Here is an 18,443-nt window from a genome sequence, read left to right on the forward strand (position 1 = left end):
ACAAAATGCATTGTTAAAAAGCACTTAGATACCTACATTCTACTCCAAATTACAATTTTAGCTTTTGCCATACCTATTCTACCTTACAAATAAGGTAACTGTTATCCTATAGTACAAAACCGCTTGGTATTTGAGACAGATTATTTTAAAATGAACTGTTATATCAATTACTCACTCATCCAGAACATGAGGATCCTCAGGACTTTTATTTTCATACTCTAAAAGCTCAAGGAAACTCTGCATGTACCTGAAATAACCAAAATTAGAAAGAGAGAATTAAAATACTTAAACCTAAAATACTTTTGAGTTTCTTTAATTTTAACACTACAAAGTCACATAGGATAATAGATGCGTAGTACACAGTTCTCTACAAAGGCTAAAAATAAGTGGGATGCTGCAACAAAGGGAAAGAAAGCAACCACAATATATTATATTGAGTTAAGAAGTATTACTTATGACCTTACAGTCTGCAATTCAGGAAAATTGCTATATAAATCAAACCAAAGTTAACAGGAGCAAAACCTCTCCACAGGTAGGTCTGTAATTTCAGGTAGTTTGTCTCTGGATCTTGATTTTTCTGCTCATCGACTCTGTACAGATGTTAGCTTGTTCCCATGTTCCTCAGAGAGCAATCCAACTTTTCCTTCAAAATAAAGCTCAGGGGAACACTCCCCAAAAGGCACACTAACAGGACTGCACCAAGCTGGTCCTCCCGGAGTACTCCAGAAGAGCAAACCCATTCACACACTTCCACAGCTCCTTTGTACCTCGGGCCATGCGACACAACCCTTGGTTTCGTAAAAACCTCTCTTACACAACACAGCTCTCTCCTGCTCAGACATTTGGGTCACATGAGATTAACTGAGGCTTAGAGTGTCCCAGAGGACCCAAATCTGAACCCCTCAACATGAACGTGGCCAGCCTGCTCTGTAGGACACTGGCCTAACACCAGTATAAATTCTGCCACCTCACAGCACTGGGCCCCAGGACCAGGTATCACCCCTGGAGTAGGTGCATTAGCAGTACGGATGGAGCTTTAAAGACTACAGAACCAGGAGCTATTTCCTGAAGTAAATCACACGCGGTATCAATCACACGCGGTATCAATCACACACATAAAAGGGAGGTTTTGACATTACCCTCCCTTCAGGTAAAGCACTGCCACTTATGCTATAATATCAACACTAAGCAGATGTTTGTGTCACCAGCTCCAACTCCCTGCAATGGTGAAACAGATTGATTAAAGAAAAACAAACAAACCTTTCTTGCACAGGAAAACAACTCACTGAAAGGTCTAAACAGCTAAAGCTAGCACACAAGAAAAGACAACCACAGAGCCTACAGAAGGAAAAAGCAAAACAAATTACTAAGCCTTTCCTTTTGAGTAGCAGCAACCCAGTAGATTAGGTCAGCTCAACAAAATGACCCATGCATAAGCTCTTTGAGTAGCAGTTCCATGTTAAGACCAGCTTAATCAGGCTATGAAACTCCACCCTGCATCTTCAAGCTACAGTGAAGCTTAATTCAGCACCGTTGTCTATGTGACTCCCTTCAGAACCACATACCGCTCACTCCACCCCATTTCAAGCTGCAGCCACAGGTCACTGCAACACTCCTCAGGGAGACTGACATTTTCAACATGGTCAGCACAGGAACACCAGCTCCTGTCCCTCAGTGCCTTTCTGCCCTCCTGCAAACATCAGGAACCATTACAGAAATCCCCCAAATATTTGTCACTTACAAGTAGGGCATGTAGCTGATACCTCTAATATTGCTTATTTTAAAAGATACTATTTTATGCTGCTAAGAGATGGCACCAGTTAACAACCATCGCTCTGAACTCGGCTGATTCACATGCAACTATTAACAAATCATGACCATACTCACTCTGAAGAGTGTTCTTCAATCCCCACCTGTCATCATATAATATTATGAAAGTTCTGTTTCTGAAGGACACCACCACACTTGAGAAGCAACACAACCGGCTGTTTTTAATGCAGACCTCCTACCATAAATGTCAAGCATCAGCAATCCTGTGCAGACACGAGGATAAAACAGCAGTGAATGCTGCTGGTACTGAAGGTAGCTGATACCTGATTTTTGTACTGTGTGGATTTGACTGGTTGCCTGCCATTACTGGAGAAATTATGGAAAATGGCAATGCTTTTCCTTTAGAGTTATCAACAATTTTTATATGTGTCTTTCTGATTCTAAAGAAATTTAGAAATAAAGTTCATTAGCAAAAACACTGTATCTAGCAAGTTAGAGGGACCAACTTAAAGAAAAGGTGAACTTCAAATCTAAGTTACTCAAATTTCTTCCAAGCCTGTGACAAGTTAGAAAAAAGTCACCTTATGTCAAACAACCCTAACCCACTGCTCAGTGTCTACCACTGTACATCAGCCAGTCTGGATGTTGTAAGAGACCCTGTGTCTTAAGTCTCTGAATACAAACTCGGAGCTGCAAATGCTGGTACATCTTTTTCTTTTATGCAGGTGTGATTTCCAGTTTGTACACCAAAATCAGCACTCCCTCCACCCCCTACCCCACTTCCTCTCTCCCAAACAGCTCAAAATTAAAGAAATTAAGAGAAAACATATTTAAAATTATATTCATAACTCTGGTCTTAATGACCACCACCATTACGCTCTGATGACAAGGGAGCACTCAGTAATACATTCCTATAAAAGTTGTGTGAAAAAGTCATTCCCTTTTCATACAATCCATCTACTGCCTTGCATTTTCTTTTGAATTATAGCTGCAGAGAGGGATAAATAAAGGTGGTAACTTACAGGATTTATCAAGCAATGAAAAGCAAGACCTTGTGATGTTTAAACATAATTCATACACAATTACAAGCCAGAAAGAACAAAAGAAAAAAGTACCAGAATAATGCATGACTTGCTGTGTCATTAATAAATCAATACAACTATACAGAATACAAATCCACAAAAAATAAAAAAATCCAGCATATATGAGAAAAAGAGAATGTCAGTTATATTTTGCAGTATTTGGTGAGTCACCAAAAACAGAAATCAAAGCCTATGCCCTTCAAACATATTGTCTTTCTGGTTTTTAATTTATCATCACAATACACTACAATTGGTCAAGCTCTTTGGTTTCAAGCACCCTTTTGCCTTGTTCTTCTGTTAATTACTGCCACGTAGATTGAATTCTTGTTAGTCTGCCAAACGCAATAATTTTAGAATGGCACATTGCATACATGAAAGCACTGCAAAATCCCATAATGTCAACTCTGGGTTTTCTTTTCTTTTTTTAATTCATGCAAGATACTTCTGCTTTTTCCCTGATGTGTATTTCACTAAGATTTTCCTTTACAATCATTCTAATACCAAAGCACTGAAAAGATAAAACAAATCTCCATGGTAACACAATCTTGATAGCATAGTCTCAATGAAGAAAATAAGAGAAAAAAACAATTATTAATCCCCAAACTGTATGTATTTCTTTAATGGGTCTTTCCCAAGAGAGAAATTTATAGCATATTCCAAGGAAAAGCACTAAAGAAAAATAGAGCAATTTGTCCAGGGCTAAATAAAATGTGAATTTTACATATAACTAACATACTGTGCAAACCTCACACTTACTTTAGGTATTTTATAAGCTTTAACCTTATCCATTGTAAGGTTTTATTGTAACTATTTTCCCTCATCACATTAGTGACCATATCCTTTATTATACAATTATGCCATATGTACTGTATCCTACCTGCACTTTAGCTATAGTGCCCTCTCAAAGCTGGCCTAAAAAAGGCCCACTTCTTTGGACCAAGCAAGTTGCTCATTAATTTTGAAAAGCTGAAAACAAGGTGCTGATTGATCTGTCTGCTGTTTGGAACCATTGCAGTTCACAGCCAAAACATAATAACAAGACAGCATTACTGTCTTGATTCACTTTATTCCTTCCCTACTCCACGCAAATGATACACAAAAACTAAGCTATGAACTTGAACTGGGACAGACCTGATGTTTTACCTTTACTGAAATGCAGAACTATTATTTTTGGTTTGTTCAGAGTTCACTCTTTGGGCAATGCCAGATTTATTCAGGAAGGTGCAGCTGAGCAGTAAAAAGGAAGGACAGTGGTCTTGTCTCTCCCTCAGTGCTGCACACATAAAGCTAAGGAGCCCAGAAAAGAAAGAGAAAAAACCAACAAGCACCTTTCCCAAGAGCAATCAAGCACTCAGTTGTAAAATCTGATAGGCAGCGAAGCACAGGAAGCAAAGTGCCTCCAGCATGGCCATGGAGATGGATTGGAGAAGGAAAGAACAGGCCTTGCCTGCAGCAGGGAGTGACAAAATGAGGCTGCCTCCCAAGGGAGCCATAAAGGGCAAGAAAACGGAAAAAATCCAGAATGTTTGATGACTGGAAGCACAGAGGATTGATGGGAAAGGATCCATGCTGTAGTGTAGGCAGGGTTAACTTGATTTCTTATTCCTCTATTTACAAAGCCACTTTAATTTAGAAGTCTAATAAAACCCATCTTAAAGATTAGGACCTTTTTGTTTTCTTTTTTGGCATGCTGGCATTAAGGAATAGATTGGGAACTCAAATGTTAAAGCTCCAGCTAATTGGAGTCTCACCAAAAGTACATAAAAAAATAAGTTTTCTAGTGGTAGCAAAAATAAAACAAACATGCTTGTGACTATATAAATTACTGAAAATTAGCAAATAAATATATTAAAGTGAATAATGCATTAAATGTCTTGCTCTCTTGTAGCAAATGTACAACAGATTTTTGTTTGCATATTAATGAACTGCCAAGCTTTCTCAACCTATAGCGTAGTTTTGAAGTGCATCAAAAAGAGGTTTTTTCATTTTACAAGCCCACAAAACAGCTGAACAGCTTAACTTATATTTATTTATTTTACTATGTAAATTCAGGAATCTCACTCTAGGTATCTCTAAACTTTAGATTAAGAAACTATAAATATGTTTCAAAATGTGCTATCACCCTAGCTGCATAATACTCAAGGTCATTCACACTGAAGTTAATAAAATCTTTGTTTTGGTCTTTTTAGAAGATAAATTTAGAAGTAAATTTTCCCCAAGGTTCATCATCAGGACTTACAAACTAGAGGTTTGATAAGCAATTAAAAACCTCCAAGCAGAAAATAAAAACTAAGCTCTTTAAATTCAACACCTATAATATCACAGGAAAAAAATGGTACAATTACTTTGACATACGATCATAAAAATATTCTCACACAATCTCTACAAAAATACTCCTTTCCACAAAAACTGTTAGTTAAGTGTGGATCAAAAATTAGAAGAAAATTACAGAAAACATTCTGATTTCAAGCTTCCATCTCTGGGCTTGATGTCCACTCCACCTTCTTCACCACATTACAGTTTGGTATTTTAGCCTATTCAGCAGATAACTATTGGTCTACAGGTGTGATAGTGCAAATCATATTGTCATATAACACTTGATACTGCTTTTTTCATTTGCAGTTTGGGGATTTTTTTCCTTTTTTAATCAGTAGTTTCTATTGTGACCATAGAAAGCATCACATGAGTCCTCAAACACCTTCAACAAAAATTCTGAAGGGTCCCTCCACTCTGAACACCCGCTCAGTTCCTTTGCCAGAGGGATCCAAATGTTGTTTAGTTCTGTGTTGGCAGGGCAGAAGCACAAGCCACAGCACAGACATTTGGACTAGAAGTATTATGCTGCTGCCACTACAGAAAAATTATTTCCTTTTTTTCATTCATCTATTTGTCCACATTTCATTAAAGACAGCTCTACAAGTCCACCAGATTAGAAACGCCTAAAAGGCCTGCATATTATCTACTCTTTTCTATGTACATAACAACTTCCGGTGACATCAGACAGACAAGCCTTCAAACCTTGCAAGCCACCACTTAACCACAAAGTGATTGTGTGGCTCCACAGCATTTACACTCACTTCAAGCACTTCATCACTATACTTGAAGTGGTCATCAAGACATCCAGTGTTAACCCTGCAAAGACAAACACAATACCACATATCCTAATTTACATTTTCTAAGTCTGAAGCTTGGTAAATATGACACCCAGTCAATGTACAGTCAGCACAAAACCTCTTGGCTCAATGCTATGACTGAACTTAACACAAGCCTACAACATTAGCTGCTTTTACAGTTAAATAAGCTGCTACTCACAAAGGGACTTCTGTTGCATACTGCAAAGATATTTTTACAACAAGTCTTTGGAAAAGTATTAACTGGTAAATGGACAATAAATACCCCATGAACAACAATTTTTTAGTGCTTAATACATCCAAGGCAGCAGTCTCTAAATCTCACCGAACATGCAATTAGGCTAGAAATTAATTACTGTGGAAAAGACGACAGGACCTTGAATCACTTTGGATCCACGCTGGTTATTACAATGGAGATTGTAGTTTACTGGATGACACCAGATTTTTGACCCATCCCATAACTTTCATGGAATACCAGGCTATGTTTTTAGACATTTAGCAGTGAGAAAAATAGCGGAGGTTTTAATTTTCTCTCAATATTTTTGACAAAGGAAGAATACAGAGAAAGAACAGCTATTTCAAGAAGCCATGAGTGCAATACAGTAAGGAATGTTAAAAAAGCTTGCTCTTGGAAGTTACAGACTCATTTTAATTAACTGGGAGACAACAGTATGTTTTTACTAACTCACAAGAGTAACTTACAAATCCTTAGCTAGGATCCAGATTAGGGTATATACTCAACATCAGACAGAAAAAAATGAAACCTCATTTGACACGACATACTATAAACAATTCAAGGCAGAAAACCAACCGATTCAGAAAAATTCAAAAATTCTCTGTTGCGAGCAAAACAACACATACAGCGTTAGTTTTGCAGTAACTTTTCAATCCACTTTTTTTTAAACTTACCAACTCTGCACCAGCCCAACCGAAGGCCTGTTCAGTAAATTATCAGGCAGCAAATTGACTTCCCTCATGGTGTTTGCCAGTCGCACAGGCAGTTCCTTCCGCAGGAACATGTATGAAGTCTTCTCGCAGGCATTATCACGACCTGTCAGTAAGAAGGAAAAACAGATGCCCATTGCAGCAGATCAAATTTTAGACTTCCTAATGTTAGAAGTTTAAAAAAAAAAAAAAACACTTGTGAAAATAAAAAGCTTTAAAGCAATTTCAGTACCCACCTTTACTTTCCTCTCACGAGACACATTTTAAACTTTTGCCTTCCTAGAGCTTAACCCTTTTTGTCTGACATTCTTGCACATTTCACATCATCTCATTTTCTCTCACATAAATCCCTCATCATAGAAATAAAATTCATCAAATATCAAATACTTGATATTACTTGGAAATATGACGCCAAAATACTAGCTTTCATCAGTACAACTTTTATAGTAATGAGCTTTTAAAAAGTAAACGCTGCACACGTAACAGAGGGTAAGGAGTGAAAACGAAAGCCCAAAACTGTGACAACAGTTTGCTGATGTTTCATGTCACAAGTTGTTCAAACTTAAGTACTTTAACATTTGAGCAGCACCTGGTGAGACCAGCACAGGCTGTCATCCCTCCTGGGATTGGCCTATAAGATTCTCACTAGAGACCTGGAAGGAAAGACCAGTGCTTATCACCACATTCCCATTTGGAAAGGCCTCAGCTAAGATTACCTTTAACTTTCACTTTTAAAACACATTTTTATCTAGGCTAGTATTTTGAAAATAAAACATTAACCCCCCCCCCCCGACCATACAGTCAGAAAGCAAATAAATGGATCCAGCAAAATAACAATACCTTCCTGCAGACCTAGTTGTAACAGTCTTCATTCTCTGAAGCCACCCTATACAAATTGAAAGACTGACATGACTAAGAGCAATCTTAAGCTAAAGTAGCTACTAAAGATACCTATAAAATTTTAGCTACAAATATTTAAAAGCACAAGGTATTAAGACACTTGCCCAAGTAGTTTAGATAGAAGATCAGACCTTACTTTACATAGTTTTTTGTATTTTGCAGCATTTAACAAGTGGGTAAAGTTCCCATCATAACTAATTTCTAAAGAGTCCAGGTAAGTTAAATTTTTTAAGAAGTCCATGTTTTACTTGTAATGAACAGCCAGTATTCTGCTTTCATCTAGCAAGACAGCAAATGTTCTTTTGTGATGATAACCAGTTCAACCATCTGCAAAATTTCTGAGTGGAGGCATAATGTAAGAGCCATAAATTATGTTCAAGCAAACCAGAAAGTGTTAAAAGCACTGCTAGGCCCATAATCACTGAGATTTGCAATTTGAAAGATTCGAGTACAGTGCAACCAGCACAATCAAGGAGATACTTTTAAAGACAGTCCCATTATAATCACAGAGTTTTCACCTTCTTTGCATAGGTAACACGCACTGATGGATTAGTTCCCAAACCCTGACATTATCTTGGGGAATATGCAGGAAGGATTAGCATTTCCCTTTCTTCTTGCTCATTTAGGTATCATCAATCTGGGGGTCATTAAATTCTGATAGTGCCATCAATTCCATTACAGTTCTTCCAGCAAACATTTGGACCTACTTTACTTGCTCGCATTTTCACATCTCAATTACAAATACACACATCCTGTCAAAATTAAGACAAAGGAAACAAGACATTACATTGTTTTCTGTGAAGCACAGTAATGATTCCAGAGCTCAATTCTTCAAGTAAGTCAGATACCAATTCACCTACAACAGAGGAGAGACACGAGGCTGAACAGCAGGAAAGACTCCCCGGCTTAGCTCAGCCTATACCTTCTGAGCTGGAAAACCCCTCAGAACAAAGACAACAACTGCTTCTTCCCAAGAGTGACTGACAGCAAGTTCAGTTATTCTCTAGGCAATAAAAAACAAAAGGAATGAAAGACAGCCCATACAGAAAATAAGAAAATTATGAAAAAGAACCCATAGCCCATGGATTTGTGCAAGGCAAACAACAAAAGCTGCTACAGGAAAGGAGGACTGGCTGAAAAGACCCACTTCCTCTGCTCCCACATGCAAGGGCATATCTCTATTCAACCTGTCTCACCCCAGCAGCTCTAAACCATCTCTTTAAGGAGCTGCCTTGCCCTGTTGTACAGTTACATTTTAGGTACAGAGCCCTTTGGGGTTCCCTTGCATGCTCAGTGCAGGAAAAGGAAAGGAAGCTCTGGTTTAAGCCTTCCCAGCTTACAGGCTTGCTTCAGCTTAAGTTCAGCTCATCTGTTTGGTTTGGGGCACATGGTCCTTGTATCAGCTGTTCAGCTAGTCAGTTTATCTGAGAGCCTCTACAGACCTGTTTCAGCATTTAGCATCAGGTCAGTTACCTGCCTGCCAGGCAGCACATGCAGGGCAAGAGAGAATGGTACCACCCACTAGGGTCAGCAGTAATTAGATACCCTCCAGCTTTCAAAGCAAAAGCAAACTGTGTCCTAACACTGCTCCTTGGCTGCTGTTCCTCACAGCAACACCTGTACAACCACATCCATCAAAAGAAGGGACATCAGACTAAGTAAAAAAACCCCTTAGTCTGTATGTTAGGTATTTTCTTAATATAATTGATCATAAATTATATGACAGTTGCATGTGTGATAAAGTAAGTTCTAAACATATTTCCAGAAACAGCATTCTAATAAGCTGCAATGAGACTTCTGCAGGTTTAGCCTATAGTCACATTTAATTGTTTTTCAAAGGCTGGCTTTAATTTTGATCTAGTCGTTCCATCTATTTTTCAAAATATATAGCAATCTTTCTTGATTTTGTTCTGACTCCAGCTGGGTCAATACACGTTGCCAGAATCAGGCTTTTGTTTTAAACACCAGAGGCTAAAATCAGTCCAAATCTATCAGTTTCAGTTGAAGAGAATTTGAAATCACACTCTCAGGGTTAAAGCGAAAGTTAAATTTGTGAATAATCCCTCCTTGATTTACACTGCAATCCTTAATACATTACTCAAGAATACAAATATATGCTTACCATTGTACAAATTCAAATGGAAGAATGAACAGTCATCCTATGCCCTAGTGGAAACCTAGTTTTATTTCCAAAAACTTGAAACTCTTTAAAAGTATGCTTTTAAAAATCTGAAAATGGAAATACTAGAAAACTCAAAGTGAAATATTTCTTATCCACAAAGCCAAGAAGAAAAGAAAGCAAGGAAAGCATCTCATGATATATAGGGTTCAGAATTTTGCACACACCACCACCATTTGTTTCCCGCTGTCTGTAAAACAGCAATATTTGATTGCAATTGAACAATAATGCAGTTTTGTGGCTTTAAGTGGAATAATTGTGCAGACCAAATTCTTAAGTCAGGCACTGAAACAAGTTTCTTTCAATAAGTATCACATTAAGGCAACAAAAAGAACAAACCAGAGAGATAAAACCTCTTTGTTACAAGTCTGCTCTACTGCAGGGAACAAAGCAATCCCATACTATTCTTCCTGGTAGAAAATAACCCTGTAAAGTAATTACATTTTCTAAGAGATGGTGTCAATTCAGAGTCAAGAGGCTAGATTATCTACAGATTTTTACTCATAATGAAGTTACATCTTCAAGGTGACTAAAAAACTCCAAAATCATAGCTACAATGCCTGCAACTTAAGAATTTGACCCAACAGGATAAAGGAAAAGCATGCATAAAAAATCCCACTCTATGGGTAAATTACATGAATTTCTGAGCATCTTCTAAAAACACAGACGGATGCAACAGAAATCAAGATAACAACAATAAAACAGTCTGTGACAGAGGAATGAGTGAATCTGATGGATTTACCTAAGAAGAAGTAGATAAAGAACACAGCAATGTTCTCCAAGGCCTCAACAGTTCACTACAGAGGAGGCACCAGTAACCTTGTCCTTCAAGAACCAAACAAGCATTAGACTCAAACTGCAGAAGACTCAAGTCTTAATATGCAGAAACTTCTTCATGGTAAACACTGTAAAAGAGAGCAACCTGATCTGATTTAGGCATCTCTTTTACATCTCTTTTAAAAAGGTAGGCATCTGCCAAAATTACACTAAGCTAGTTGATTCAGTCTCTGAAATGAGGCTAGACTGAACACTGCCTAACATTCTTTGTAGCCCTAATTCTCTCATGACCCAAGAGGAAGAAAGTGATCACTTCATATTTTGTCAATATGAAACCCACAAAGAGAAAGCAGTGCAATTTTGCACAGGGAAACAAGTAAAAAGTGGGAACTCTGAAGCAAGTCAGAGTTAGCAAAAACACAGCACAGACTGCATAAAGTTATACAATAATAGCTACTTTGACAGAAAAATGACAATGAAAAGCAAGGTATTTATGAAGGAACTAATCCTCAAGTTATTACTACTGAACGCATAGCTAGCACAAAAACTGAAAGAAATGTCAAGTGTCACCACAGGTTTAAAAAAGAAACTGTTTAATAAATGTTCTACCACCTTCAATCTTCTGAACAATCTTACCTGTCTGGGCTCATCAGTCACCCTATACAGAAGTCACATAGAAAAACTTATTTGTAGCTGCCTCTCTGCCACTTTCAAATCTTCAGTTCAAAACTAACACCAAAGAGAGACTGCAATGCCAATCTTGAGACTCCTTCATTTAAGAACAAGTCAATGTAATGGACTGTCAACACACACAGTCTTCAACATCGCAAAAATAAGAAAATACATCAGTAAAACAAAAATCTAAGCAGCAATCTTCTGGACTTTACATCAAAGCAAGGTCAGTGAAGAATATTCTACGGACAACCTTCAATGTAAAAGCCTTATGCATGACAGACACAGGGTTTGTAAAAATACAGTGGGAATGGTACCTGTACAAACACTGCTGCATTTGGAATGGTCACTGTTCACGAGAGTCAATGTTGGTGGATTTGCTTATGCAGTGAAATATGATACACCTGAAGAATGATGTGCCACTGCACAAGTTGAAAATATAAGTAGACTTATTTAAATAAGAGTAACACATTAAAATTTCAGAAAAAGCTCACCCAGAATACATTTAATATTAAATCAATTTTTCCAGATATGAAAAAGTGTTACATGTTTCCACCAAAAATGAGTCATGCCAATTATTCAACTAGATAGGTATCAGAGGGAGAAAAAAATTTAAGAAAAACATGTTAATAAAAGATGACCCAGAACCTCTGAGGTAGCACAGGTCACAAAAGCAGACTTGAATGCATTAGAACTTCTAAATGTAATGCCATCAGAAGGGAAAAGATTAAAAGTGGAATGTTTCAGGTTTATACATCAGTGTTATCACTGGTGGATCTTCCATTCAGAGGAAACTCAGGAAAGAGTTCTACTCTGTTTTCTCTACTACTCTCTTTTCTCCTCTCTGGATTCAACTCTTCTAACATTTACTCATCTCTTCTCCTTCTCACTTTTACCTTTTACTCCACAGTGCTAAGAAACAAAAAGCAAATTAGACAACTCTTGCAAAGCTGCACTTAGACCAAACTTTTGTTCTGGGTCCTGCAACAAGAGACACAAACAATACAGAGGCTTTTCACACACATGCAGCAGGCCCTGATCCAGTTCTGGCAAATTCTACAAACTGACAGAGCAATACTGTACTGTCCAAGATTCACTTTACAAAAGGATTAGTTCCATACAGAAGGCTCCACACAAACCTCCATTTTGCTGCAGAAGAGGGCAGAAATGCAGCATGAGATCATAAACTTCTCAGTTCAGCTGCCAGATTCCCACATTCATGAATACCTGCTTGAAAACAGACTCCAGCAACAGTCCTTCACAATGATGATCAAAGTCACCTAGCTCAGAAACCTAATACAGTTGCCACATCCCCAGGTTGTCACTGGGCTGCCAAGGTCACATCATAAAAGCATCAGTAGTTTCTGAATATTAACACTCATCTGTCAGAGGAGGCAGGATAAGAAGAGACAAAGTGCTCTTTTCAGTCTTTTCACTGCAGGCAGAGGTCTAGTTCTCTCCAATAACTACGTATTGAACACCAGAGACAGACACTGTACTACTTTAATACTCAAAGTCCCACCTGTTGCCTACCAGGGACAAGGGACTTTATCCAGAATCCATAGAAACAAGATCAGAAACTACTACTGTTGCTTTTAGATAGGGCAAAACAAAAGAAGAAAGACAGGAAAACAGGAGTGATCAACCACATATACTGTCTTCTCTTGAGCTTCCAGAATGTTTTATAGCTCCTGTATAGGCAAACAAAACAAAGTGAAGTAGAAGGATGAAGAAATCTTCAAAAGAATATGCAAAAAGATCAGTGCATCAGAGCAGACTGAGCAAAAGCTAAAACTAATAACTTGCTGCTGAACGTAGGAAAGCAGAACTTAAGAACAGTTGAATTTCAACGATTACACACCATTTCAGGAGCATGGGCTATTTAACAAAAGACAAACAAGTTATGTTTGCACAGTCCCAAGAAATATGACTACAAAACAAACTCAGCAAAACAAGCCCAAGTCCAAAATCATTCCTATTCCCCAATGGGAATGATTATATTTTCAGCATACCCTTTAGATATTTATCTCACCAAGCACTAAAAATACCAATCCCACAAAAAGTATACAGGGTTTGTTTGCTGGGTACCAGACAGGGCTTTGTAAACCCCAATGAAGATGATGAAGCAAGTGGAAAAAGAACATACAATGTAACAGGAGGTGTTGACTCTTGTTGACCCTCACTCCCTACCACAGACTGCATCCTAGAAACCTGCATTTTGAAACTGGACCTGCCACGCTGTGCAACAGAACAGCAACCACGGCCTGCACAGCTGTTCCGACATAGGTACCCTGCAGATGGAGGATCTGAAATTTAAGAATCCAACCCACACTTCCTCAGGTATTCAGCCTCTTTTTAGACACATCAGGATTAAGCTTCAGCCCAAGTTCCATTACTGCTCTCTAAGGCTAATTCCACCAACCCTTGCAATTGTTTCATGGAAGTGTCCTGTTTTATGGGCATGCTTCACTTGGCACACATGATGGGCACATTAAGAGACTGGTTCTATGTCAGAGAAATTCTGAAGTTTCAAAAAATGAAACTTGAAGAATTAAAAACAAAAAATATTTTTTACATATTACTGAACTATAATAAACATATCACTTTTATGAAGTCAATTAAGTTGTGTCAAACAACTACTGCCAGACAACCAGCCTAAAGCCAGAGGAACTGAAGTCTGCAAGTAATCTTTCCCAAATACTTGCTTATCTTCTTCAGTCCAATTCCCATGACTAGCTGAGCCTTTTCAGCCTAAGGGAAAGCACACTGATAGCGGTGCTTGAGTCTTCTCAATCTACATGGTTTATGTTCACAAATGAGAACTCAGTTGTTACCACTGTATGGCCATTGATTTGCACTCTGTGCCATTCCATTGCTAAGTGCAATCCAAACTAGGGAGCTCACATTATTTAGCCTTCCAGTTAAAACTTTCCAACAGTCACGTGTCACAGCATATGGATAAAGCAAGGGCTGAAGTACTGAAACAGTTGAGCTTAATAAACCATTTCCAATTCATGCAATTCAACTAACAACACATTCAAGCTTTGACTGGCAGGGCAACTGCAATGCTCACTTTCTGCTCTAAAAGAAAATTTCAGTACAGCATTCATCAGGAGAATACATTAGACTATATCCTGTTATCTGAATGACCAGACCAAATCTCATTCATAATCAAGGTCTAGACTTTTGAACTTAAGAAGTTAAAAAATAAATACAGCTGTTCTTGAATTTATACACAGAAAAACATACTTACCTCCACTTATTTCCAAAACCCCTAAGAGTGAGCTGGTTTATATCTTATGTGTATTAATTACTATGCCCATGTTAAGGAATACCACTGGCATCGAGAAAAAGTCATTTCATGTTTTCATATAAATGCAGGTAAAGAAAAAATGTCAGCTAGCTGTCCTTAGCACAGCAGGACAGCTCAACATGGAGTGAATCATTACATTTACACTCACATTAGCTATACACTAATTTAATAATAAATAATAATAGTATTAACAACAATATATGACTTGTGAACTCCAGTAAGCCTGTTTCAAGTAAATGGTGCTCTGAATGAAATCGACTGTGCTGGAAAGCAGCTTAACTTACTGCTGAACAGGAACAACAGAAGGAACTAACAGATGCACAATACACTGCAATCAATTTTAACTCCTAAAGCCACAGCCTTCCTGCCACAGAAAAGACCCAAGTGAAGACATATCTGTCCCTCTCAAGAGGAATGGATTATCAGATAACCACTTGTCAAAGCTGTAAACCAGCACCGTGTACTGTTAAACAGAACAACCCAAATTAAAATAAAAGAGTGAATTTTTAACATAAGCTTCCCTGATCTAAAACTAATGTTTAGCTGCTTACCACTCACTTCTAATGAAATAATTTTTTGAGTATTTTAATGCCTTTGCCAAGAGATAACACAGTAACCAAAAGTATCTATAAAGTTTAATGCAGAGGCACTCAACCAATTACCTGCAGGCTGTATTATTTTTGGACATATAGACCCAAGGCTGTCTTTCCTTTGAGCAATTTGGGAGTAGGCTGGAAGTCAGGTGAATCATTTTAGCACAAAAGCTTTGTCTTGCTGTATCATGGGCACTCCCCACAGAAAATGACAGGCAAAGAGCCAAAACATTCTCAGGAGAAACCATGGCCCTGATCAGGTTCTTGATCTTAGAACTATCTATGCAAACCACACTCCTTCCCTAGCCAGGCACAAGGGGCTTCTAAAACAGACAAAACCAAAACAACGTGTCTCTCTCTTCAGAGCGTATCAGCTCCTCTTCCACAAGCACTCCTGAGCCCTAAGCAGGGAGCAGCCAGTCAGAGCAGGTCAGAGGTGCACAGCAGCCCTGGCCTCCACTGCCAAGGGGCTCTGTGGCTTTCAAACAGGAGATCCTGGATGAAACAAATCTCACGTTTTGCTCTGGTGAGACTCAAAATTTTAAAACAAATCTAAAACTTGGTTTTTTAGATGTAGATGAGGCTTAAAGCACCAAACCAAAGAAACCTTATTCCCCTTTTGTTGCTCTGATCAGCTTCTGTTACAATAAACTGACCAGAAAAGACTGAGTTTTGCTTCTTGGGTGTTATAATCACCTTTTCCTCCCATAAGAGGTAAAAATCTGTTTCACCTTGAAGATTATAATTAGATGTTCCAAATTTTTAACACTCTCTATAAGCTCTCACAACTTTGACAACTTCCTTCCTAACCTTTATGAAAAACTTCCATAATTCTCTCTAACCATTCCAGAAAAATACAAATCCCTGCTTTATCCTTTAGTTCCTGTAAACCTGCCAAAGGAAAAGCTATTCCAAATCCCCAGCATAAATAAAATTAATGTTCATGAGCAAAGACTCACACAGTTAAAACCAATTACATAAAAATACTGCCAATACCACATGCTCCAGTTTCCCTTTAGTCTCACCGAGGTGAAACTCATTAGACTGTTAAACATCTTGTTTCAAAACACTTTTGATAATTAACAAACCACATTACAAAAAAGATTAGAGGATTCCTCTATGTCATTGCTAGTTATCAGTCGGAAGGTATTTTTGCAGTCTATAAAAATCTTGCAGAAAAGCATAAACAAGGACTAAAACAAACAAGCAGCAGTTAAAATGTAGATTAGTTTTAGCAAAAAAATTCTGCTTGTCGATTCACAGTCTTAAACCTAATTCTGAAAAACACCAATTGTAATTTGCACAAGCCTACTATTTTAATGAATTAAGTCAGTGAAAGTATTTATAATACTGTGTCACTTTTTTTATATTGACTACAAACTAACAGAAAATAATTTAAACAGAACAAAGAAATGTAAGAGAATGTCACATTTACATAGAAAGGTTTAAAGGAAACAGGAGCCAATAAAATAGCCTCTTATAACACAAAAAGCATCAGAAAAAGGAGAACTATGCCTCAAGAGTCACAGTTCAGTGCTCTAATTCATCCTTTCAACCTAACATTTCCAAAAAGAAAAATTACATTTACCTGACTCCGGAAAAACACAAAAAAACAAGTGTACTTTTTAAAGGGTAAGTAGTAGCCTCTAAAATACTTCAGCAGTTATGAGAAAAAGGTGGCTTTTAAAAAAGGCCATTATATTAAGCATAGCTGGCAACAAGAAAAGCTGTTCTAATATAGTAACTGTGGAATTAGATAAAACAATCCCTAAATCTATGCCTATGATGGATTATATTGATGGATTATTATGATGGCTTATACTGATTTGAGTTATGGGGGACTGGAGACATACCATTCACTCTTCACAACACAGTCCTGTGAAGATCAATGACTGCTAGTGCAACATACGTATTAATTGTTCTTCATAAACATTTGTACTGAGCTGGCTGCTGGAGCCAGTTTTCCTTTCCTCACAGTGCCCCAGAGGGGGCTGTGCCTTGGAGCTGTAACTCGAAGTGCTGGTGACACAGTCGTGTTTGGGCTCTGGCTGAACAGGCCCTGCACAGCATGAAGGGTTTCTCTCTTTCTCCTGCGCTCAGTCCCTATCCCAGCAAGTAGGATTGGGGGTGGGTAACAGGCTGGATGGGGAAAGAGCCAGGAGAGCTGACCTGAGCTGGACAAAGGGCTCTTCTATATGACATGATGCCATGCCCAGCAGTAACAAACTGGCTGGCTTTGTCACCCAAGATGTCCATCACACGGTGTCTGGCTGAGCACAGCTCTGCTCCTAGGGGTGGTGAGTGACTGCCCGTGCATCACTTGTTTCTCTTCCTCTTTGCTTTACTTCTTAAACTGTCTTGTTCTTAATCCGTAAATTCTCTCATTTCTGCCCTCCCTATTCTCTCCCCACGCCAGTGAGGGGCGGAAGGAGGGGAGCAAGCACCCAGCTACTGGATGGGGTCAACCTACCATAACACTGAACAGCTATGATACAACAACCTCACCTTGAAGTTAGTCCATTATTTTGTAATTGAGGGGGTTTTTGTTTGTTTTTAATTAAGAATGTCACATGGGGCTGTGCCAAAACTTCATAAAAGGCCAGATACAGCACCTACTGCTACTGCCTTAGCACACACCAAATTAACTTGGAAATTAGACCAGGCCAACACAATTTTTTGTCTCTTTACTACCTTATTATCTCTTGGTGCTTATCTATGTATTACTTCATTATCAGCTCCATTACTTTTTCAGTTACTTCAGTCAACCTGACTTAACTCTAATGTCCTCCTCTTCCTCTCCCCTGAAAGACAAACAGTGTTTTTTTCCCACTTCCACAATGCTGGGGCCATCCATTATTTCCATGAAACCCGTAAGCACCAGCTGTGCTGCACCAGGCCACATACATTTGCAGAAGAAAGTGTTCAGCTACTCACAACACACAGAACTGATTTACTTCTGCTGGAACCCACTAGGCCAAGAGGATCTAGACATATTTCAGCTTATCTAAAATTTGGGTCAGGGGAGAGTTGTGATTTCCTTTATGTTTCTGGATACAATTCATCTTTTTCTGAAGACCAAAG

The 18,443-nt window shown here is 38.3% G+C and overlaps 1 protein-coding gene across 2 annotated transcripts in view; it reads right to left on the bottom strand.

Moving 5' to 3' along the window:
- The window catches only part of PDK3 (pyruvate dehydrogenase kinase 3), a 55,159-nt gene that overhangs the window by 29,149 nt on the left and 7,567 nt on the right, over positions 1 to 18,443 (bottom strand). Inside the window, exons 2-4 of one of the 2 annotated variants that reach the window (XM_069035263.1) lie at positions 7,769 to 7,814; positions 6,893 to 7,034; positions 176 to 247 (exon numbers count right to left, since the gene is read on the bottom strand). In XM_069035263.1, the coding sequence (XP_068891364.1) occupies positions 176 to 247; positions 6,893 to 7,002 (182 nt within the window). In that variant the 5' untranslated portion in view covers positions 7,003 to 7,034; positions 7,769 to 7,814. The remainder of the gene's footprint in view (positions 1 to 175; positions 248 to 6,892; positions 7,035 to 7,768; positions 7,815 to 18,443) is intronic. The other variant, XM_069035180.1, reaches the window with a different exon arrangement.

Source organism: Aphelocoma coerulescens, chromosome 1 (assembly GCF_041296385.1).
Source record: "Aphelocoma coerulescens isolate FSJ_1873_10779 chromosome 1, UR_Acoe_1.0, whole genome shotgun sequence".
In the NCBI taxonomy this organism is placed as follows: Eukaryota; Metazoa; Chordata; class Aves; order Passeriformes; family Corvidae; genus Aphelocoma; species Aphelocoma coerulescens.